The following is a 24416-nucleotide window of genomic DNA, read 5'->3' as shown; positions in this document are numbered from 1 at the left end:
CTTGTTATATATGGAAAACTCTACACCAAGTTTATTCCAACCAAATTTCAATTGGGGGATTCAATTGGCGGATATCTGATATTCTCACCAAGAGTTTACCGAAGCCACTCTATGAGCATTTTCGATCCCAATTATGTGTTGGTCCACCAATCCGCTTGAAGGGTGTGGTGGGGGTATTAATGATAACAATTAGATATCAAAAATATCCTGAGGATTCCATATAATTTTGGTATTTATCTTATGTCATTATCTTGTATCACATATACTATATTATTGAACGAATACACCTCCATATAATTTGTGGTGAATTTTATCGAATCATACACGTAGATCGCGGATGATGCCTGTTCTTAATAAATATGCAAACATCAATCTTAAATGTCGAATTACAACTCTATGTAAAAAAAATATGACTACATCTCTAATTTCGTCAAGTAATCTAGTAAGCCGCAAAAACCCCAAAATGTTATGAAGACCGAACAATATGGTTACAACCTACACCAGCAAAGTCATGGCTAAGATGAAAGCCGCCGCGGACTTGGCGGCAAAATTTACATTCAGGTTGGCAGCACCATCGGTATTTGTGGTGGCAGATGCGTTGGTGTTAGAAGAAGTAGGTGGAGCTTGCACTGGGGAGCCGGTCAAAGGCTTGCTTTTATTAAAGAAAGGAGCATCGTCCCACGGACTCGCGGCGGAGGAAGGTGCATCTGAAGCAGAGGCGGCACCCAACGGTGACGGAGACGGAGCTTGAGCCTGATCACAAAGGGCACATTCGTCATTTGTCAACAATGTTAAACGTCACAACTGAATCACCATTCCTTTTCATTTTATTTTTAAAAGTTTATTCTAATTGTTTAAAGTTGTACACCATAATATTCCAAAAGGGGATAAGAATTTGTTGCCACATTTGAACACAACAAATACCAATACAAAAACTAAAAGTTAAAAGATAAAATATTAAATTTGAGACAAGGGCACATGGGCATCCACCTTTCGGTGATTTGGTTATTGTGCACCACGTAAAAATCTAACGTGTGAAAGGACAAATTTGGTCAAACTAGTGCTGGAGAAAAAGATTACCTGTGGCGCGTGCATTATACCAACGTTGTAGACCTGAGTGAAATCGGGTCGGAACAACCCGAAATTCTTCTCATCCAACGACGGCCCTTTCAAATTCTCATTGAACAAAGCAAAGATGTACGTCTCGAACTTCCGCCCCGGCATCAATGGCGTTCCGTCGCCGGAGTTAACTTTCTTCATCAACCCACCAATATAAGCCGCCGCATTGACAGGATTAGCGTGGAGGTTCGCCGGGTCACCGCCTGACGGCCACCCTGTCTCCGCCACCACGACTTCCACATCTGGGTAACCAAGCTTCTTCATCGACACGTGCACCGCATCCATCAGTTGGTCAAACTGGTTTGTGTACCTTTGAGTATACCAATATAAACGAAATCAATAAAATTGAACTTCAAAAAGCTAGCTGTTCAAGTTTAAATTTGATTAAAAACAAAAGTAGAAGTTTAATTACGTTATTCCAGTGGCTTTGTCGAACAATCCGTCGTTGGGTTTGAAGAGACAGAAGTTGGCATTCGACGGAGAGTACCCGAAGTATGTATATGGGTTAACCATAAACCCGGCTTTTGTTTGTTTTAAGAACTCAAGCATTGGCTTTAAAGTACCCACATCCCATCCGGGTCGGAAAGAAGCGTTGCTGGGTGGAACCGATGAAAGAAGTATACCCAGCGAATGTGGGCTAGAAATCTTGATCTCGTTAAACCCTTCTTTAACGAGTGCCGCATTGAGCACCTTCATCGCCGGAACAAGGCTGTCAATGAGGGGTTGTGGGCCCCAGTGGAGAACCTCGGTGCCCATACAGATGTAGTTGATCTTGGTGGCTGGGTAGAACGGCTTGATGTTGGCATCGATCCAGCGGCGGGCGTTGCGGGCGTCTGTAAGCGAAGGGATATCGCCGTTGGGGACGGTGACGGAGACGAGGATGCCGGTGTTGGCAAAAGCTTTGATGATGGTGGTGTTGACATCGAAGATCCTGATGCGGTCGATGGTGGTTCTGGTTTTAAGGAAGTGAGCGACTTCAGAGGGTGGTGGAAGGTTGTCGCCGAGGGTACCGTAGTTGACGCCGATGGAGTATGCGGCGGGTAGCAGCAGTAGTACTACTAGAAGGAGGAAAGGGAGTGATGGGTGTTCTGAAGTATTCATGATGTCTAGTGTTGTCGATACTTGGCTGTTTGTTCGATCCTTTAATTAAGCTCACATTTTCGATCTACAACAATGTCTTCTGACCGTTGGAGATATTCTATGTGCATTAGAAAAATATATAATATCTAAAATATATATTTTCTTTTTTTTTTTTGAACGTCGACATGCATTAAAAGGGAGAACCTAGAAAAGAGTTACACATGGAACAATACCAATCAAACTAATATAAAGAACTAAAATTATCTTTATATTACTCAACCCACTTCAATGACATGAATTGAATTTCATCCGTTATTTTTATAAACTTGTCCATCTAAACTTGCTTCTCTTTTTGTCCGTAAGTGAGGATTTCAAGATATCAAGCAACTCGGATGCAGTTTTCTGAGCGACGATTTGGCTTATTTGAAAGGCTAGAAAAAGAGGTCTATTTTAAAAAGACGGAGCTTAAAGAAAAAATTTTGTTGATGACATTAAATTTTGTTTATTCTCTTAGGTGAAGCATACAAGTAAAATATAATCTAGATTGGATTGATTATTTGATGGGGGCATTTCACCCTTCAAATCATGTAACATGTAATCTTTGCTTTACTATTTGCCATCGCCTAGCTTCTTTGATATAATCTTTCGCCGTTCTAAAAAAAAATCAAGCAACTTGGATCTAACATTTGGAGCAGATGTCATCATACCGCTCCCAAGATATAAACCAACTCCAAATAACAACTTATTGACAAGCAATATATAAAAACATCAACCCACAAACTTATTTAATAAAAATTAAGAGAATAGTAAAATACAAATTTAATTAACTCTATTATGCATTATTTGATATATATTTTTTAATAAGAGATTATATATAACGTGGAAATTTCATATATATCATAATTAAACATCAAAATATGTCAAAATCTCTATTTTCTAACATTTTAAATTTTTATATTTATTAATGGGTTATTATACCCTTTTATAAATCTAAAATCAAATAAATACGTCTAATAATTTAGAGGTTTTGAAGATGAAATTTAACTGCATAAGGAATATCTCGGGGCTTGATATTATGAAGGAAAGTGATTCGTATACAACGGTTTTCTTCATAAACAATAATATATGTTTTATAGAGTTATATAATACAACATTTTAAATCACAAATTGATGCGGAGGACATAGACGATCCGACATAAATGTTTAGGGACAAGTGACAAAAAGACAAACGGGACCAAAAAATGTCCAACTTAAAACAAATATAACTTTTGATTCGTAAGGAATTTTGAGGGTGCGATATATCGACAAAAAGGTATCGACAAGCCGGAGCTCCTCACAAGTCGACTTCCCGACAGTCGACCCTCAAATTCCACTATTTAGGTCCCAAATCTCTGTTTTTCTTAATTTTCGAATAATTCTTATTTTTATTTTATTCTGTTTTAATGATAGGATATTCGTTTCCTTAATTTCTGAAATTCTTTTTCTTATTTAGCACGCTAATTATTAGAATTAATTGTTAATATGAGTTTTCCAAATTTGGTGGTACCTGCCACATTTAACATCATCCTTTATAAAATGTTCTTGTAAGCCTTTATAGACATCTTGAATTTCAGTAATAAAATACTTTGAGTTTCTCTCTATTGTTTGCTTTCGTTCCTCATCACAAATTGTTGTATATGAAAAAAAAAATTGGTGGATGAATCAACTCCTTATTATGAATGGTTAATTTCTATTTTCTAATGTAGTCCTTTCGGTTGTTCCTTGAATCACAATCAAGAATTCGAGACATAATTCTGTTTACTGGATTGAGTTGCCCTTTTGATCGAAATAATTAAGAACCAGTCGAGCATTGGCTATACAGTGTAATCATAAACCTATAAAACTCTTGCCGTCGAGCATTGGCTACCCGTGTCAAGCCATTCTGGGTGCTGACTATCCATGTCAAGCCATTCTGGGGTGCTGACTACCCATGTCAAGCCATTCTGGGGTGCTGACTACCCATCGGTCCTAACAACCGATCTTCGGGGACTAGTCCCCTCTTACTACCTTTATCTCATATAACATAACAAGCCAGCATGCAATCATATCATCACGTACTGTCAGACATATCTGGGGTGTCCGACCTACCCTTCGGTCCTAACAACCGAACTCTACAACTATCACATATACATATCATGCCAGCATACAACATATCAGGTAGTAGCAAACCTAGATGATATCACAAAGACAATCATCTAACATACAACTCCTACTGGTGGGCCGGCATTGTGGTCGTAGACCCACCGCTACTGGAAGGTAACTCACCTCGAAGTAGCTGCTGATCTGATCGGGAACTGACTGCCTACTACTGCTGCTGCTGCTCCGGAAATCTTCCGGCTGCAATTCCCACAACATACTCAATCAAACACTGCTCACTGACCTTTGGGTAAAATGACCATTTTACCCCTGACCATGCCCTAAGTCAAAGTCAGAGTCAACTTTCAGTTGACCTGACTCGCCGAGTTGGCTTTCCAACTCGCCGAGTCACCACCCAAACGATTGTCCTGGATCCCGTTCCTACTCGTCGAGTTAGGCGACGACTCGACGAGTTCTCCTTCTAAACTGATATTCAAGTCCTTCATCCTACTCGTCGGGTTGTATGAACAACTCGTCGAGTTCATCTTCATCCGATGAACACCTATGCTGCGACTCGCCGAGTTGTATGAACAACTCGCCGAGTCTGTTCTTGATCTAAGGAGATTGCCTTGAACTCGCCGAGTCAGGGCATTGACTCGCCGAGTACCTCCATAGATGAGTTCAGCTTCCGACTCACTGAGTCACACCCCGTGACTCACTGCTCACTCGACACTACGAAAAGGGGACAAACTCGGAGACTCGCGAACAGACTCGCCGAGTCACATGAACGACTCGCCGAGTCGTTGCCATGCACCCACTAAATACACAGATTTGCTCAATTCCAGTCCATGCCATTCACAGATCTGGACTTCTAGGACACGAATCACACGTAAAGTTTCCAACTTTACGTGTGGATATTCAACAATATGGATTTTAGGGCTCAAAATGCCTCAAAAGGGTAGATCTAGGGTGAACAAGCAACATGGGTCCGTAAAGCTAACAGATCTGAGCTCCTGGAGCTCAATCTTGCCTAGATCTAGAGGCCAATCGACTTATTACCAACCCTCAAGCATACACAATCTTGGAAATGGCTCAAAAAGGACTTTTATGGAGCTATAAGCTTAAAAACAGAGGGGAAACGAGCTATACCTTAGGGGAAACGTTGGAATGACACAGAGATGCTTGGCCTCCTTCTCCTCTTCTTGATTCCCTCTTCTTTTCCTTCAAAGAAACTTCAATACACCACAAAACACTTCAAACTCACAAGAAAGCAAGACTAGAGAGAGATACAGGGCTCTGAGGGTGAATGGGGGCTGGCTTGGGGCAGTTAAGTCGTTTAAATAGGGTGCAAACCCCTGAAACTTAGGGTTTCATCCAACAGCTGTGACTCGCCGAGTCCAGGATATGGACTCGCTGAGTCTACAACTTAAACTTGTCCCGGGTCCCGCATCCACTCGGCGAGTCGGACCTATGACTCGCCGAGTCCAAGGCTAAAAGAAGGGGAAATACTTAATTAAGATTTACGTACCAGGAACCGGGTGCTACAGCTTCTGATCCTCCTCCTCTCGAACCAGACTTCGAGAATCTACCCTTCTTACCAGACCTGGAGGATCCGTCAGATTTCCTTTTCTCTCCCACCTCCACTCTCTCCATACCCTTCTCTCGTATCTGGGTCTCCATATTCTTAGCAGCCCAGATGGCGGCTTTCAGAGTGGTAGTTTGCTTGACCATTGGACCGAAGTCCGCTGGTAATCCGAGGGCAAATTTGTTAACCTTGGAGAGTTCAGTTGGAACGTGGTGAGGAACAAGCTTCATTTTCTTAGTAAAGCTTGCAGCGTATTCAGTAACACTCATTCTTCCCTTCTTCAGATTCTGGAATTCGTTGTTGATCTCCAGAAGATCCTGCTCAGAGCAGTATTGCATCTTCAACTGTACCAGAAAATCCTCCCACGACATCTTGCTTGCTTCACCTTTGTTCATTGAATCAGCTAGTAGCTTCCACCAGCTTAGTACTCCAGATTTCAACAGAGCAACCGCGAGAGCGGTCTTCTGCCTGTTGCTACACTCGCAACTCTCAAACATCATCTCCATTTCAGAGATCCAGTTCATGACTTCCACCGGTGTCGGGCTTCCAGATAGACTCGGTGGCTTGGATGCCATGAAATCCTTGTATTTGCATCCACGTCCGTCATTTCCTCCATCCTAGTGGTTTTGCCTAACTATCGGTGGGTTGGCTTGACCAACAGTCCCACCGTAGTTTCCCTCCTCAGTCTGCCCTTCGTTCAACTCGGGCTGTTCGATCTGAATAGTCTCTTCCTCTCGATTTTGCTGGAGCAAACATCTGGTTTCCTCCATTTGACGATCCAACATCGCCTGGATCATCGCTAGTACTCCGGCCATCGTTATTGGCTCAGCAGCGGCTTCCACAACCGGTATTTGCTCAATCACTGGGGGCTGGTTCCTATCTCCATTTGCGTTCACGTTTCCGCTACGGGTCCTTGCCATCTTGATCTATACACCGAATAAGGTGAATTTAGATCTTTATTTAGGATAGACGTTTAAATCGTCCTTATCACTCCGAAACGTTTACATGCTAGTTCTAATATCGTAGTCGTACGTTTAGAATCCTAAACACATAAGGTTTCCAGATCCGGTCGGCAACAGACCAAAGATCCGAACAATTAACAGCATATCAGGCACAAAGCATTTAGCACATAAAAGCATTTTAGGCATAATTCCTAAAATAAGCTAGTGCTCACACCTCACAATCATTGCTTAGCATTCTAAGTTTAAGTCTAGAAATCCTACAAATTCCTAGTTCGCTTAAACTAATGCTCTGATACCAACTGTGACATCCCCATTTTCACGGCCAGAAAAACCGATTTCGTTTACGCTTTGTTTGAAAATCAGAGTAACATTTTAAATAAAAGTGTTGCGGAATTTGTCCCAAAACAAAATATGATAAAGATTTATCAAAAGCATTTCCATAAAAATGTATTTCATTAAAAGACTTGGGATGTCATGTTCGTACAGATCAAAAGCATAAACAGTACAATATAAGCCTTACTACATTATTTCATATCTACAGGCCTATATCCGTAATCCCTCGTCCAAACATCATATCTATGCTCAAGCGCCACTACCTGTAATACATAAAACTGAGCGGGTCAGGCTTGGGAGCCTGGTGAGCACATAGGGTTTTCAACCCACAATAAATAAGTTTATTAATTTCATCAATCAACAATAACCCGATTACCCGTTCCCGTTATCCTCACTTTACGTCCCTAAACACCTATCATAAGGGACCTAGTCTAAGGATCATCATCGGGATGGACACTACTGCTAAGGGGATTCCTTAACAATAAATGTCCTAAAGGCAACCATGTGGGGGATGGAGTACACCGGTGAACACATCGTTCACAAACACCTACAGGTTGCGAGCCTGCTAGTGTTCCACTGGACTGTCTAGAAGAGTCCGTGGTCGTCATCCATACTCCGCTAGATGACAGAATCAACAACATCAACATCGATGCCTCTCACCATTTTATCACACATCACCTATTACATCTACCAATGTTTTACCCCATCATTTTCGTAGATATAAAATACATATACAGTTTAAATCATTGAAAACATGTATAACAATGTTCATCCAGCATAGATAGCAAGTATTCAGATAATATGCACACATAACACGTAATTTATATAAAATACTTCATATCTATGTGTAAGCTGAAAGTAACTATGCACTCACCTGGTAAGGTGGTGACTCGGCACTCGGAAAACTCTTCGTTACTTCTTAAAACAATTTTTCCTTGACCAAAACCTAGTATTAATACCACTAGAGTTTAGTTTTAACGTTAATCGCGACTAATTAATAGTCTAACTATTATTACTATTATATAAGCGTTAAATAACACTCAAGATAACTCATAATAATAGCCCAAATAATTATTTTAAGGTCCTAATAATGTTACTATAATTAAATAAAAGCTATATTAAATATAGTATAGGCGTAACTCACTTACAGCGGGTTTTTATTAAAAACCGGGCTTCGCTGGAGCAGCGTTTCCGAGCCGAAAGCTTTTCTTCTCGGAGCCGTCGGGCGCTCCGGAGATTTCTTCTCGTGATAGGGAGGTTCCCTAGACTTGGGAGAGGGGTTTAGGGAGGTTAGAGAGAAGTTAGAGAGAGAAAGAAAGGTTTGAAGGTGTGAGGAAATAATGAAGAGTTCATCTCTTATTTATAGGAAGTGTATAATAAAGTAGTCTCCAAGCTTCGTCCGTAACTTTTGCATACGAGCTCCGTTTTTGTCTGTCATTTTACCGTTGAGTTCCTATTAATGAGATCTTCAACTTTCATTTAGACCTCGTTAGCTAATTCTCATTCTATCTCGGATTTACAAAACTGTATCGAATTCGTCGCGCTCGAAAAGTAGGGACTAAGCTTCGTCCATATCTTTCGCATACGAGCTCTATTATTGACGTTCTTTATATCCATGCGTTGGTATTTATGAGTACTACAAATTTCATTTAGATCCCGTCGGCTAAAAATCGACCGATCTAAAATTCAGATTTCAGGCTGTGCACTGCTATGCTAAATCTTAGAAAAATCATAACTTCCTCATACGAAGTCAGATTTGGGCGATCTTTTTATCGATGTTCTTAGTTTAACATATTCTACGACTTTTGTTTAGAGCGCTAAGGCTAAATCTCGCTCTATTGTAAATTCACTATTTACGCTTCCCGGTATCGTGTCGGTTCTGTCGCGAAACTTCGACGGGTCATAACTTCTTCGTTATAACTCGGATTTCGGCGTTCCTTATATCCCCGGAAATCCTTGTTTCGACCACTACAACTTTATGTAGAGATATCGGGTTAATATCACACTTTAATTTTAACGCTTATTTTTATTCTTTATTAATTATACATTTATAATTAAATAATAAGCACAATAACACACATAATTCACATAATACTCAAATATTTCATCTTTATTACTTCAAAAAGAGTTACAATAGTTGACCTAGACTATTACATTGACAAATATGCTTAGCCCTGAAACCCGGACGTTACAACTAAGGACCATAATGGTTCATAAAAATGTCAAATTTATGGACATGCACGACCCATGCATGCCCATCCCTCAATTAGGTCATAATGAAGAGAAATGACCTACAACCCCAAGCCAGATTTACAAATCTCCACCAAAACCTATATTTTAATGATATACTACTCAAGGGACCTAGGTGAGCCATAAAGTTGCAAACATTATCTCATTGGACTAATAAAAAACACATTAAATGACCCATACATGCAAAACAACCTTATATCTACTAGGAATGAACCAAAAAGATCAGATTTTGAAACCTTACAAAGGGTCCAGAAGGCGATCTCAAATATAGGAAGGCGTTGCTTGCTTGATTCTTGCACCAAATCTCATTCTTCTTCGTTTAAAGAGTATCAATACACCAAAGATAAGCTCAAATATGGAGATAAATGATTAGGGTTTCTTCAAGGCTCTTGGAAGTGATGGAGGCTGAAGGTGGACGAAACCCTAGCCCCCACTTTCTTTAAATAAGGCTTTAAGCCTGAAATTTAGGGTTTGCTTAAAAACAGTTGCCACGTCATGGCCAGATATTGCTACGTCGTGGCGACCGATTGATATATGCGATTCATATGGTTATGCCACGTCGTGGCCAACACAAAACTCATAAATTACTTTATTTTCATACGTCGAAGATCCAAATGTTACAAATTGTGAGTAATTAAGTTTATCCAAGACATATCCTATATTTAATGGTTGAGGGTGAAATCGTTCTACCAAGCAATTTAGACCTTGAATTGAACTAGGGGATAGGCACCATACTTTTAAACAAGATATTTATGATATTTTTTATATTGGTCACATAGGAACATCCGATGACCGAGTATGACTTCAGGAGTCAATCATTCGTGGCATGCTATTAATGAAGATATATTATTAACTGCTCAATTGACTTTGAGGATAATCTGAGCGTGACTACTTTATTGTCCGCTTCTTGTAAAGATTTAAGTGTACTTTTGATCAGGTGAATCTTCTCACTATACTACATAGGATGCTAGTTGTCTTTATGATACTTGCATGGAAAACCATGGGGGTATCTCATGGTAATTATATGAAAGACCATGGGGGTAGCCCATGACACTTGTATGTAAGACCGGGATTTGGCCATCGACATTGCAAGGAAAGAACATGGGGGGAGCCTATGACAGTTGTATGTAAGACCAAGATTTGGCCCTCGACAATGCAAGAAAAGACCATGGGGTAGCCTATAGCACTTGTATGTAAGACCAGGATTTGGCCATCGACATTGCACGGAAAAAAATATGGGGGTACCCATGAAACTTGTATGTTTGGTGTGTGGTATCTTTGGAAACTCACTAAGCTTTGTGCTTACGGTTTATGTTTAAAATTGTTTCAGGTTTTCTTATATTGAAGGAAGAGTGCGACTTGATTGCTTCGTATCCATTGGAGATTTCTGCACTTATTAACTCTTATGTCGATACTCTGATAAATGTTTCGAATCAAATGATTTTATTTAGATATTTGAAGTTGTAATTGGAACAAATGCTTTTATTTTTAAATGAAAATTTTGGTTTGAAAATTGGGACATTATAATAAAGCATGTTTAAGATTCACCCTTAAGGAACTTGTGTTTCGTTTATTTGCAGAGAGGATATAATAGTAAAATGATAGAAGTTAGATATCCTTAACATTTAAGAACCTTTTACTAAATAGAACATGTTTTTTAATGGCATAAACATTGCATAAAACATGTTTATAACTCCTTGATTTCTAAATCCTCGAAGATATTCTTAACATTTAAGAAGTTGAGATGTAGATCATTTTGGGGAGGTGATATCGATAGGGTCAAAAATTATTGGTTGTAATGGAAAAGCCGTGAGGTCTTCCTTCAAGTGGATGTGAAGGTTTTGTTAGGTAACAAGACACTTTATGGACTACATGGTTAATCGACCAGACGTTTGTGTTTCAATCAAGATTCATATCTTAATGTAAAGAATTTTGTTACATTAGCTTGTCACTAGGATTAACTTGGATAAAAAAGGAGTTTATGTTACTGTATTTTTGTACATGATGTATGATCCGCATGTCGACAAAAATTAATGATGCTTATTTAACTATGTTGTATATCATATCCAATAGACGCACATGAAAAATGACAAATAACATTGAAAATTATATGTCAATTAGTTGCTATAACAAATTCATTTAATATTAATAATTATCAAGTTTCGTATAGAAACCATATCGCGATCTGATAGTAAGAAAAATGGAGACAAAATTAAACGGCGTAATAATAACGTAAAACTAGCGTCGTAGTAGCTAATGTCGACTTGTGTAAGACGGCATGGACAACCTTCGTTCATTACCCATGATTTTGATGCAAAATATCCTTCGTTGCAACAATTACGGAAGAAGTGATAAATGTAAAGTGAATAAAGAAAGACAGAGAACGTAAGAAGAATGCTTGGTATAAATAACTCAATTCTTGGTCTTTGACCCCCACAGTCACTACGAGCGCCCCCGAGCCCGATTGCCCACCATTTCACATAGGGGTGAGCATCGGAACATGGTACCCGCTTTAGGAACCGGAACTGGCATGGAACCACCGATTCCGGAACTGCCTCGGTTCCCAAAGTTTTGGAACCGTCTTATGCGGTTTCGATTCCGGTTCTTAGTTTTTTGGAACCGCTAACTGTTGGGTAACAGTCGGCATACACACACACACACACACACACACATATATATATATATATATATATATATATATATATATATGGTTAGGTTATTTTGTTTTCACTATTTATTGTGTGCATGTATGACTGATTCTGGACCAATCATTTTAGTTATTTTAATAAGGTAATTAATGCATATTACATGTTGAAAATATAATAGGTATTAATTACATCTTCAGCATTTAATATGCATTAATTACTTTCTTAAAATAACTAAAATGATTGGTCCATAATCAATCATACAGGCACACAATAGATAGTGAAAACATTTGAACCTAACTCTCTCTCTCTCTCTCTCTCTATATATATATATATATATATATATATATATATATATATATATATATATATATATATATATATAGTAATTTAAACGACTTACACAGTTATGAAATACTTATTGAGTACTTTGATTTGTTATTATGCAATTGTTAATGTGATGAAAATTAATTAGTTTCAAATTTAACATCAAATATATGTCTACACACAGAAAATGTTAGTACGTCTGCATGATTAATTTTCTATCTAAATGGGTCACACATGCTTTTTAGAGTTATGTTACAGTTATTGATCGATTATTACTTCTTGATGCTTAATGAATGACTAGTTTGATTTTATTGATAATTATTTTTTTGTATGTATGCAAAATATATAGGTTTTTTAAGATATTAAAAGTTTAAAAACTAACGAACCAGGTTTCCGGTTTTGGAACCGCAACCCGCCGGTTTCGGTTCCGGTTCCAATACTTTAGGAATCGGTATCACCGGTTCCGGTTCCAGTCAAATATGGCGGGTACCGCCTATGCTCACCCTTAATTTCACACACTTGTGTCATTAGCTAGGGCCTAGCATGTGTGGGCTTGACCCATCTTTTGATCCACTTAAAGGCTTTAAAGCCCTATCAAAAGATAAACCCACTAAATGTTTTTCCCCACCAATGTGGTATAATGGGAAACTTGCCAATTGCATATCCTAATGTAATTTCCATCAAATTCATGTTCCATGACTTCTCCAATTTAGTATCAAATAGCTAGATGGAGGAAGATTGATAATCCTATGTAAAATATGACTTCAAATAGAATAAATCAAGTTGATTTTTCTACCCATAATAAGAATCGACGATCATGTTTTGATTAAGTGGTTCTGACATTGATTTAGGTGTTATCTGAAACTTTGACAACAAGATGTTGCTAGAAGCGTAAAAATCGAAGAAGACAAGATACTTGATAAGATTGTTTCACAATACTACTTTTGAATTCTTTATACTCTGGACGACGGTGAGTGGAAAACCGTCGTCAAAATGACAGTCGTTTAAACTCCTCCAACTTTTGATCTTTACCGTAAGACTAAGGGGTCGTTTGATAGTTGCTGACTGGGTTAGAGCTGACTGGGTTAGAAGCTGACTGAGTTAGAAATGCTGACTGAGTCCATATCTGACTGAGTTTATGCTGTTTGATTATTTATCTGAATAGTTGTGCTGAATGAAAAAATGATCATATTACCCTTGTGTTGTCTCTTGTGTTGGATAAAAAAAATTCTAAAAACACAAATTATCATATAAAATTCAAATTAAACATACATCAATTTTGATTTCATATAAATAAATTTTAACAAATTCACAGCATATATCACTTTCTTATCTTAACAAATTTTGATTTCTTATCTTAACAAAATTCACAGCATATAACACTTTCTTATCTTAACAAATTTCATACAACATAAGTTTTGATTTCATACAAATAAATTTTGATCTCATAAGCATATAACATTCTCTTGGGCATTTTGTCAAACACGTTGTGTGCACAACTTATCTCCTCCCTTTTCTAGCGGATTTTAGAGTGACATTGCTCCATAAATAGATTTACAAACAGATGCACATTCAAGACCATTTGAAACAAGACAATGGAATCAAATCAAGATTCTATATTTTCAAAACCAATAGATTTCTGCACTTGGGTAAAGTCATAAAAAAAAGCAAAAAAAAAAAAAAAAAAAAAAAAAAACACAAGAAAACGTTACCTGCAGTAGGCCTGGCAATCGTGTCGTGTTCGGGTTGGCGTGTCGCGGGTTGGCGGGTCAAAATATGCCAACCCAAACACGACCCATTTAAATATACAGGTCACGGGTTGGCGGGTCACGTGTTGGCGGGTTTGGAACATAAACCCATATATGACCCGCCAACCCATTTATTTATACGGGTTTACAGGTTGGCTGGTTTGTGGTTCAGATTTGGGTTCATGGGTCCGAATTTTAGACATTTAAGTCTTAAACATCCAAATGAAAATGAAAAACATTCATAGAAACATGTTACAGACTTAGCCTAATAGGTTACGACTTACGACCTTAGACCATCCACCACGAGTCAAAATGTCAAAACAGTCAAATGGTCTATGAATCAATGATATATATTATATAATACTTATTAAATATTCATACTTGATACATAAATATTTAAAAATAAAATATTTTTTTTTATTAAGAATATAAACAGGTTGGCGGGTTAACCCGTTTATTTTTTGAGAAACCCATATATGACCCGTTTAATAAACAGGTTGGCGGGTTGGCGGGTTAGCGGGTTAGCGGGTTGAAAAACTCAACCCAAACCCATTTATTTCGTGTCGTGTCGCGGGTCGTGTCGCGTGTCGTGTCGAGAATTGCCAGCCTTAACCTGCAGTAGAGAAGATGGTGCAGGAGGTGTAGATCAAGGATGACGCTGTGTAATCGTCGCCGGAGAAGCTGTTGGCGATGGAGGCGATCAACTGCAGCAGGTGTGGCTTTTGTCTAGGTTAACAGCGAAGGAAGCTGGAGGCGAGCAAGGATACGCTTCTTATTTTCAGTCAGGAGTTTATTTTTTGCTTACCAGGTAAGTGGATTGGCTGACCGAGGTTAATTGGAATGCTGACTGAATCAGCTATATTTTGTATTCATCAAACAGCTGACTGCTGACTGAGTCAGCAATCAACGCTGACCGGACCCGGTAAGTTGAAATCAAACATGCCCTAAGAGGAGTGGTGACACTCTTGGCATCTTGCCACATACCACATCATTTTTCTCCTTTTAACACATACACTTGACATTTGGTAAGGAGTGGTAACACTCTTAACACTCAATTTTTTGTATTTTCTAATTTAATTTAATTACTATATTTTAATAAATATATTTTTTGTATTTACTTTTTGTAATTTAATTTAATTCCTTGTAATTTTCTTTTTGTACTTTTCTAAACTTTTGGGTTGTTCCTATTTTGCCCCTCTCTTGCTATCATTGTAGTTGGGGACTTCAAGATTGTCTATCAAAGTAGCACCACTTTGTCTTGTTTTACACAAATTGCAAAAGTAAGAATGTTAGATTTAGGAATTAAAGAACACTCCAGATGTTAAAAACTTAAAATGCATACCTTAATATCATGAAATGTTTTTTGTACTTATTCAAAATTTCAGTGTCATTACCAAATCCGAAATTAGAATAAGCCCTCACTGTCCCTAACGTCTTTCCTCTCACTATCCCTAACGTCTTTCCTTTAAGACCACCAGATTTTAGGTGCTTCAATAACCACCATGGGGGATATACTTTGAAGCTTTTCTTGTTGCAACTTCATCATTTTTATCAAAACCCACAATGGCATCAAGGACATAAACAACATCAGTTACAGTCCTACATATTGGTCTGTCAAGAGGGACAAAAACTGTTAGTAAAATCATTAAATCCCAACAACTGAGTTAGCACATGAAGGACATAGGATTGACCCATCTGTTTCTGTACCCAGTGATACGGTTACCATGCTTGTTGCAACTGCTATAGCTGATCCAGTGCTTGAACCACATGGATCGTGGGTTGCTACATATGGATTCTGCACACAATTCAACAACTTTTTCAAAGACGCATATACACAAACACCTGGTGTGCTATAATGTTTTGATGGCAACAAGTTATCATATGTGCAGTAAAACAATCAAATGACCATAAGTACTAAAGAAAGCTGAAGGTGGGAACCTACAATTGCTTGTTTAGTTCTGGCATTCCAACCACTGGGTGCAGTGGAGCTTCGGAAAAAAGCCCACTCACTCAAGCTTGCTTTCCCGAGTATAATTGCCCCTGATTCTCTCAACTTCTACTGGAAAGACGACATTAGAACCCTAGAATCGAGAAAACGGTGAGACCTTTGAGGGTTTTTTCGGAGAAGGAGACTTGCGACATCACAGGCCAACAACCACCAGATCTCTTTCTCTCTCTTCTCGTTTTGGTGCTGGCGATCCCTTTGGCGCAAGCGAAGGGGCGGTGTTTAGCGCCCTTGACGACCGGTGGCGACCTCCTTAGCGAGGCCCACTCCCTTTAGCCTAATAACTTGAGAATTATGGTTTCTCGTCGGTTTTCTCTTCCAACTCCAGAGCTCCCACGGCGACAGTTCTTCTTTTCCCCACGTCCACCATCTTCCATATCCCACAAATGCAGATGAACGACTCAACTTCTCAGAACTGTCACCCTACTCACGATTTCATTCGGCCACGATCTGATTGCTTGTGGAAGTTTCTTTGGTCAAGAGTATAAGAAAGTCCCTCCCACCCCCTCGATCCCTTTCGTCTTCTACCCAGGGCAAGTTGAATCTGTAGCCATCTCCCATTCTCCCCCATTTCAGTAACCGCAACCTACAAAACCCCACCATTTCTTCTTCTTTAATTTGTTTATGTTGTATCATATAATAGTTTTATTCAAAAATCGATAACTTAAATTCTGGTATAAGGGCGTCAGAAGATATTGATATGTTTGTCAATCCAATAACATCTCAATCTTTCTTCAAATCTTCATCTGGTTTTATTGACTCCTTCAAACTTCTTGTCTACATCGGTAGGTATTTTAAATTATTATTCTCTTCTTTATCGATTCATAAAAGTATTTTTTACATGTAGCGAGAAATTGGATTATTTTTTGTACAGAAGTTTATATATATATATATATATATATATATATATATATATATATATATATATATATATATATATATATATATATATATATATATGGTGAACTGCTAGAAAGCTATTTCTAATGAATTGTTTGTTTAGTTGGGTGATTTCTATTGAATGGTGGATGTGTATGATCTGTTAAATAATTGGTTTTAATTTCAGACTATTGGAGTACAAAAATGTAGCTTTCTAAAGTAGATTTTAAGATTTCAAAGATGAGGAAAGGACCATTGTGCCCCTGGCTTATTGGCTAATGAACTCTCCTCATCAAAAAATCCCTATCTAAAATAATCACCAATCACCAGAGTATGTGCTTGCTTGGATTTAGTAATTTTCACATTACTACCGGACAATCTTTTTCATATTTGATAATTATGATCCTTCAGTGTTAATCTTGTTTTGACAATGCTTAGCTTTATCTCTTCGGTTGACCTTAGCAGACTTGCAGTTGAACTAGAAAGGGGAACTATTTGGCTCTCAATGGAAGAAGGTATAGGACTAATGGCTGTCATTTTTTAGTCTATATTGTTTGCTTTCCTGCTATAATCACCTAATATTGGAGCTTTCTTGGGATCATATTGTAGTCATCATTCTGTAGGGGGGAAAAACATATTGTTGATCATCATTATTTTTTTTTTGAAAGGTTAATAATTTGTTCTATGCAAGAAAGCCTCAGTGAGAGATGGATGCCTAATTGCATGCTGAATACAAGAAACTGTTAAAGGTGGCAATGACTTGGTCATATATTCATATTAGTTTTTAGTAGTAACATTTACACAAGTTGGAGTTGGATATACATATCACAACTTGGTCTTATATTCATATTAGTCAAAAGGTAATTTGTTTTTTTCTCTTTTTTTGTTCTTGACTCCTCCAGCTCGGTTAGATGGCTTCATGGAGTTTTTTCTTTCCGTTATGGTAGATAAAGCAAAGAATTACCCTGATCAAATCTGAGATATCAAGTACAAAAATGCATCAATCGAGGAGATTCCTAAGGCAGTTCAAAGCACAACCATTACACGCCACACCTACAAAAAAAATCACATTCAAGTTTCCGACACTAAAAAGCCCCTTTTCTTCTTTATTAATCCCATTAAGGTAAAACGTTATATATGTTTTTTTTATTCTTCTTTATCAATATGTATAGCTATTTCTTGCATTTTGTTTTGTTGTCAGGTCTGCTCAAGTCCTTTGGTGAATGGTGTAGTATGCAATATTGAATTATAACAAATAGAGGTACAATGCTACTACATGTCTACAATGCTCTAATAGTGACGCCCATAAGAATACTGAAGAGTTTTAACTTTTAACACTAAAGATGTAGAAACTATGGCACTACCAATTGAGGAATGCTAGTATTATCATCTAAGATTGTGGTTGCATAAACTAAGAGTTGACATATTTACGATCAAACATTGATTGTTTAACATCCAAATAGTTGTGGAATTTCTGTTTTTTTTAACTTCTTTGTTTTAATGGTAGTAGTATTTTGATTTCTGATTTGTGTTATAAAATATCTAAGAGAATTTTATATTTCTTTGTTTCTACACTACTACAGATTGTTTAGTTTTTATCCTAACGATAGCTTCTGTATTGGATTTGAGGCTGGTGCAATTGCAAATACAAAGTCTCATCAAGCATCATTCAGGAACATTGAATATCATGGTTGCCCGAGGGCTTGCACAGAATCTGTATGAATTTTAATCTTTTGTATGTCTATTAATGTTTTTTTTTTTTGTCTTTTTAAAATTCATCAGATTTGGGTTTGCTAATGGTGCACGGTTTGGACTTGGATACTAAGAGTGTTTGGGTTTGCTTATTAGCTTATGCTCTTCAAAACATTGTTAAAAAGTGTTTGCATTTGTTTTTACATGTAGCAAATTATTTATGGATGGAAAATAAAGTATTTGGTTTGATAACCATTTGTATTATTTCCTATTTGCTTTCCACTTTATATGGATGAAACAAATAGTCTTATTTGGTCAAAATTCTCATAGTGTTTGACATATTTTGCTGTGGTATTTTGGTTCTTAGTACTTCATGGTAAAAACCATGATTGTGGTTCTTGATTAACATAATAAACAATTATTCTTATAAGTTTTGGTTGTCTCATGTCGAATGCCTCTACATTCAAATGAGATAGTTGCTTCTTTTCCAAATTCCAAGCTGCAGGTTTGTTTATAAACATCAAGAGGTTGAAGTGGTTATGTATAACTCTTAGAGTGATGTTATCCTTAGATTATAGGAGTTTGTAGTTGAATGCATTGTTAGTGGATTTTGTCGTTCAGTGCATTGGCAGTGGTTTTTTAAATGATAGATTGGATTGTAGTGGTAAAAGCATTGTATCTTTTTGCTTTAGCGATATTGTTTAAGAATTATGAACTTTTGTTTTTTGGTTTAAAAGGTAAACATGGCCAAATTGGACGAGAGCAAGCTTCAACGGTGGCATTACATGTTAAATTATCAGTCATTGTAATGTCTTCATGTATATGTCATTTGCGTAGATTCCATTGGTAGTTATAGAATATAGGTTTTATGTAACATTGATTAATTGGGTAAATTGTTTTGGATAGTAATGAACAAAGGTTGTAAGCTTTATATCTCTAATTACTTGTAGTTTCTTGATTGTTTTATTAAAAAAATTAACTATAAAATTATCTTATTACTAAATTGTAATTCGAGATTCGAATGTTAAACTGATGGGACATGGTTTTTTTTGGGTTCTTTAGAGTTTTAGGTAATTTTCATGCATGTAACTCAAATTCTTTAGATCATGTAGCTTTCTGCTTAATTTAATAATTTTCATTTTGATAATTTAAAAGTATAAACTAGATTAAGCATTTTATAAGAGTTTTTACACAAATTTATGGTTTAAGTAGATTAAATTTATGGAATCACATAGTACATTCATGTTTTTTGTCCATGTAGGGAAACACATTATTGTTTGGGTATCATAAGCCAAAGGATCTTACAAAGTCTGTCTCTATGGGTGGTTTTATGTGAACAAATAATTTGGCAGTGCCAACATTTGAGCTCTACACTGAATAATCTTTGTGTTTTTGAGTTTTAAGTTAGACTCTCGAATTTCCTTTATGTTATGTATGCAACAAAATTATAGATATTATTACAAAAAGGTATTTTGGTATATTTGTCATTGTGCATTGCTAATATGGGAACAAATGAAAGAAATATGTTATTAAACAAAGTAAAATCAATCTATTGTTTATATATTTGTCAACCTATCCATCGGACGGGTATAATACTAGTTATTCATAGAAAACCTAAGTTAAAACTTAACCTAGATGGATGGTTACCAAACGCCATCCTTGCTATTTCTTCTTTGTAAATATCATTTTTTATCTTACACATTATTTAATAAAAAAATGTAACCACTTTTTTGTTTTAACTCAGAAACTAGGGTTACAGAACTTGGCCATGGTTTAAATGATAATAGGGAAAAATAATCTAACCACCATCAAAATGGCATAATAGTAATCACTTTGTACGAAGTACTTTAAAATGGGATCGAACCGAGTTTGAATCTCACATCCTTTAATCTTGTGGTGGCCCGTCGTTTGGAAAAAAGAAATAAGAAAAAATAACCAATCGTAATTAAAGTGAAGCTTATTCTTGAATCGTGGATTTTTATAATTTAATACATTTGTATGAGTTAGGTTCCAAAAAAATCTTTTAAGAAAGAGAAGCGTTTTAGAGTTTAAGCATGTCTACTGTCTGGATAAATTTAACCATATTCCGTAATCCCCTTTACCTTTACAACATAGGGTATAAAATGTTGCAACCATTAAATTACGTATTTTCTTGATCAATATCAACCTGTGTTGCCAAATGTCAGGATACGTACCATACTGGCCCGGGCCGGCCCAAAAGGTATGTAGATTAGGCCCGACGCAAAAGTGTACACTTGGCACTCGCATAAGGCCCCAAAAGATAATGGCCCATATTAACAATATATATTATATAGTTGTAAATTGTAATATATCCAAGACGATGTAAGCGATTAAAAACGCTTTAGCTGTAACTTGTAAGAGTTCAATGGTTCGGATATTAAGGCATCTAGTGTGGTGGAATGGCTATCGCTTTCTTTGTGTGAAAGCTCTTGAGTTTAATACTCATACAAACACACATTTCATATAATTATGTATTCGTGTATGTTTATATCTTAAAACAGACGTCATCAAAAGACACAAGTAAAATGTAATAAGACATTGAGCAGAAAACCAAAAAAAAAGGAACAAATTCAGAGTTTTATTTCCATAGAATAAACTTTTTATCATCTATAAATTAAAGAATATAACATTATCCAGACAGCCTCTAATAACATCTCACCAAAACAAACAAATTCCAAAATGAAAAACAAAACAAAGCAAAACTTGTTAGGATCCACATAACAAAACACTGAGGATCCAGATTATCATCAAGAGATGAAAAAATAAACCCTATAAAAATAACACAAAAAAAAATCAATGAGAAAAAACACCAAAGAAAACAAGTATACCATATATCCCATCAGGACCTCCGATGGCAACAAAAAAGCATCCATCTTGATGGGTTTTAAGTTATTACCATTTTACCTCTTTACTATTTCCATTCTCACTTATTTCACTTTATAAATCTCTTTACAATCTTCACTCGGCTCGTGGGATTCGGTTTCTTCACATGATTCCGCTCTGTTTCCATCTCAAATTGGATCAAAGACTTGAGCCGATTCAGGTGCCCGATGCATAACTTATGCTCAGAACTAAAACCGGAACCGGAAAACAATTCCGATTCCGGTTCTGGGTTTACATGTCGTTGATAAGGGGAGTGCCATTTGGATTGCAGATAGGCTAAGGATCTCCAAGGTGGAAGCGGCATTGAGTTCTGTTTTAGGGATGATTTTGCAGCCTCAACCATAACTTGAAGAAACTGTTTTAGTTTTGTTAATGTTCCCACATAAACAACAGGAAGCGATTTCAGAATCCTGTTGTAAGAAGGAACAGCTCTAGCTATCTCAAAGTGACTTCGAAAGTCAATGTCAATGATTAACCGGTCAACGTTGCCCGAATCATTGTAATTTATAATATCAACGTATTCATGATCCCCTACAAAAATAAAATAAAATAAAAACATTACAGTTTTCAACCTTAAATATATACATATATATTTTTTTAGTAATAGAATGGTTTAAAGATTTACCTCCGGGAACTTTTCCGGTGCCCTGCCACCTGGATGTACAGACGGCAGCATCGTAACCTGAGAGCCTTAGAAGTTTGACGAGAGAGAACCTTATGCAACTAGCGTTACATGAACATGAACCTGATCTGATAAAATGAAGGTCCATTGTATTGATTGATAGGATGAGAGAATTAACTACTGACAGCATGTCAATCCCGTGTTTATCCAGCAAAACTTTGTAGTACTACACCAACACAAATTAATTTCAGTCATGTAAATTGCATGGGTGCATTTAATGGAGAGGAATTCATGGAAGCTCTAATTAATCATATAAAGTAATTGGCATTTAAGGGTGAAGCATCGGTAATAATAATAACTTATATTCAAGGGAGGAAATTGGTATTGTTTATGATAAACAGAAAATATATGTAAAACTATTGGGTCTGATGAACTTTTTTTTTTATCAATTCTAACTGTTTTGTCAATGGATTACAATATTAACAAATTGATGAGAGAGAGAAAGAGAGGGGGATACCGAAATCTTGTCGGCGAGGTGAGCGAGTTCGCAGAAACCGGAATCGCTGTCGCTACTACACCGTGAATCGGCGCCACAACTACTCCCGTTTTCCAAGAAATCACTAACCATCGCTGCCAAATCATGTTCGCTTTCGTGGCTAAACGCCCCACCCAACATCTGCCCGCCTACACCGCCACCACCACCACCACCGGAGCCACTGCTACCCATCATCAACCACGGGTCTCCTGTTGCCGCGTAGACTCCGCAATCCATGCTCCACCACCCCCACCAAAATCAACTTGCCGCAAAAATCAAAATCAAAAAAGAAGAAAAAAAAAACTGTTTTCCAAATAATACGAATACCCAATTATAATTGATCGTTTATCAAACGTACAATAAAAATTATATTTATATACTCTATGAAAACGTCAGAATCAACACCCAAAAAACCCTAAATTGCGAATTTCGTAATGGATTGAAAATTAAAAAACACAAAACCAACGCTCAAAATCCGCTGAAAACAAAGAAAAGGATATCCGATTAGAATTATATTCTTTGACTCTTAAAAATATTCAATCTTCCCCTATTCATCTTCTTCTTTTAAAGTTTATTCTGTTCTGTACTCGATTATGTATCATTCAAAAAACTAATCAATCAAAATATATAAAGAAAAAAAAAACTACGTGTGATTCAATATCTGAAAGGAATTAGAAAAGATTTATAACGATCCAAAGGGGGTGAGAGGAAGGTAATTGAGAGAATTCGGCAAGAGGCACAATCAACCCGCAGAGGATGAAGACGCAAGAAAGGGGGAAATTGATATAAAGAGGATTTGGATTGAGTGGGAAATTACCAAAAAGGGCTCTGTCGGAGGATTTTCCGTGAATTGGACCTAGTAAAGTGGAGGATATGGGTGAATTACGTATTTAGACAGAAAAGAAAACCATATTCGCTTCTGGGGTACTTTCGTCAATTGAACTCCCCCCAACTATTTTTCATTTATTCAGATTTTATCCACCTTCACATACACAAAATAAAAAAAAATAAAAAAATAAAAAAATAAAAAAAAAAAAAGAAAGAAAACTAAGTGTGGTACACGGGATAAATAATACCGAGTAAAAATTAGATAGTAAATATTAAGTATTTTTTAAAATTAAATTTTAAACTAAAAAAGAAAAAAATATATTTATTGTAATTTATATCATATATATTACATTTAATATTTTATTTATATAATTATATTAGTTTATAATTTGTGGAAACTACGGTTACAAAATTAATTAAATTTTAATAGTAAAAACTCAAAATTATTAATCACTTATTTTAAATAAATTATTAATTAAGAGAATTTTTTTAGTTATACAAAATTATAATCATTGATTTAAGACAAAACTACAAATTTGGTCCTTGTGGTTTGCAAAAACCTTTGGATAGGGTCCAAAAACTTTTCGACTTGCATGGAAGGTCTAAAATCAAAGTTTTTCTATGTTTTTAGTCCAAAAAAACTTGAAATGACGGTTATACCCTTTCATTTTCTTTTTTATTATTTTTTTCATTTTTTAAATACTATTTTAATTTAAAAAAGAAAATAAAATAACTCTCTCTCTCTCTCACACACACACAACAAACACAAACCCAATTAATAAATAAC

General features: G+C 36.6%; 2 protein-coding genes and 2 long non-coding RNA genes across 9 annotated transcripts; 1 reads left to right on the top strand and 3 right to left on the bottom strand.

Annotated features, from left to right (window-relative positions):
* Positions 1–270: 270 nt before the first annotated feature.
* Positions 271–2331, bottom strand: LOC145088504 (glucan endo-1,3-beta-glucosidase-like). Its single transcript, XM_079026873.1, has 3 exons — positions 1532–2331; positions 1081–1429; positions 271–753 (listed from the first exon to the last, which is right to left on the bottom strand). Exons 1-3 carry the CDS (start codon positions 2218–2220, stop codon positions 496–498), a joined length of 1296 nt encoding a protein of 431 aa, XP_078882999.1. The 5' UTR covers positions 2221–2331; the 3' UTR covers positions 271–495.
* Positions 2332–15485: 13154 nt separating this feature from the next.
* LOC145088503 (uncharacterized) lies at positions 15486–16244 on the bottom strand. Its single transcript, XR_013701165.1, has 2 exons — positions 16107–16244; positions 15486–15959 (listed from the first exon to the last, which is right to left on the bottom strand). It is a non-coding gene; the product is annotated as an uncharacterized LOC145088503 (long non-coding RNA).
* A 588-nt stretch (positions 16245–16832) lies between these two features.
* LOC145088502 (uncharacterized) lies at positions 16833–19655 on the top strand. Of its 6 annotated transcripts, none has more exons than XR_013701161.1 (5): positions 16833–16954; positions 17514–17563; positions 17717–17797; positions 17951–18171; positions 18250–18992. It is a non-coding gene; the product is annotated as an uncharacterized LOC145088502 (long non-coding RNA). The 6 variants fall into 6 exon arrangements; XR_013701164.1 differs by having other exon boundaries at positions 17511–17563; XR_013701160.1 differs by lacking the exon at positions 16833–16954 and adding an exon at positions 19478–19655 and having other exon boundaries at positions 17142–17563; positions 18250–18764.
* A 1682-nt stretch (positions 19656–21337) lies between these two features.
* Positions 21338–23625, bottom strand: LOC145088500 (uncharacterized). The gene is made up of 3 exons (XM_079026871.1): positions 22784–23625; positions 22270–22492; positions 21338–22175 (listed from the first exon to the last, which is right to left on the bottom strand). The coding sequence occupies exons 1-3, from the start codon at positions 23036–23038 to the stop codon at positions 21694–21696; spliced, it is 960 nt and encodes a 319-aa protein (XP_078882997.1). The 5' UTR covers positions 23039–23625; the 3' UTR covers positions 21338–21693.
* Between the last annotated feature and the right edge of the window lie 791 nt (positions 23626–24416).

This window comes from Lactuca serriola, chromosome 2, assembly GCF_051521515.1.
Source record: "Lactuca serriola cultivar US96UC23 chromosome 2, Lser_US96UC23_V15, whole genome shotgun sequence".
Taxonomy (NCBI): domain Eukaryota; kingdom Viridiplantae; phylum Streptophyta; class Magnoliopsida; order Asterales; family Asteraceae; genus Lactuca; species Lactuca serriola.
The sequence above is the reverse complement of the archived record's forward strand: the minus strand, read 5'-3'. Positions and strand labels throughout refer to the sequence as shown.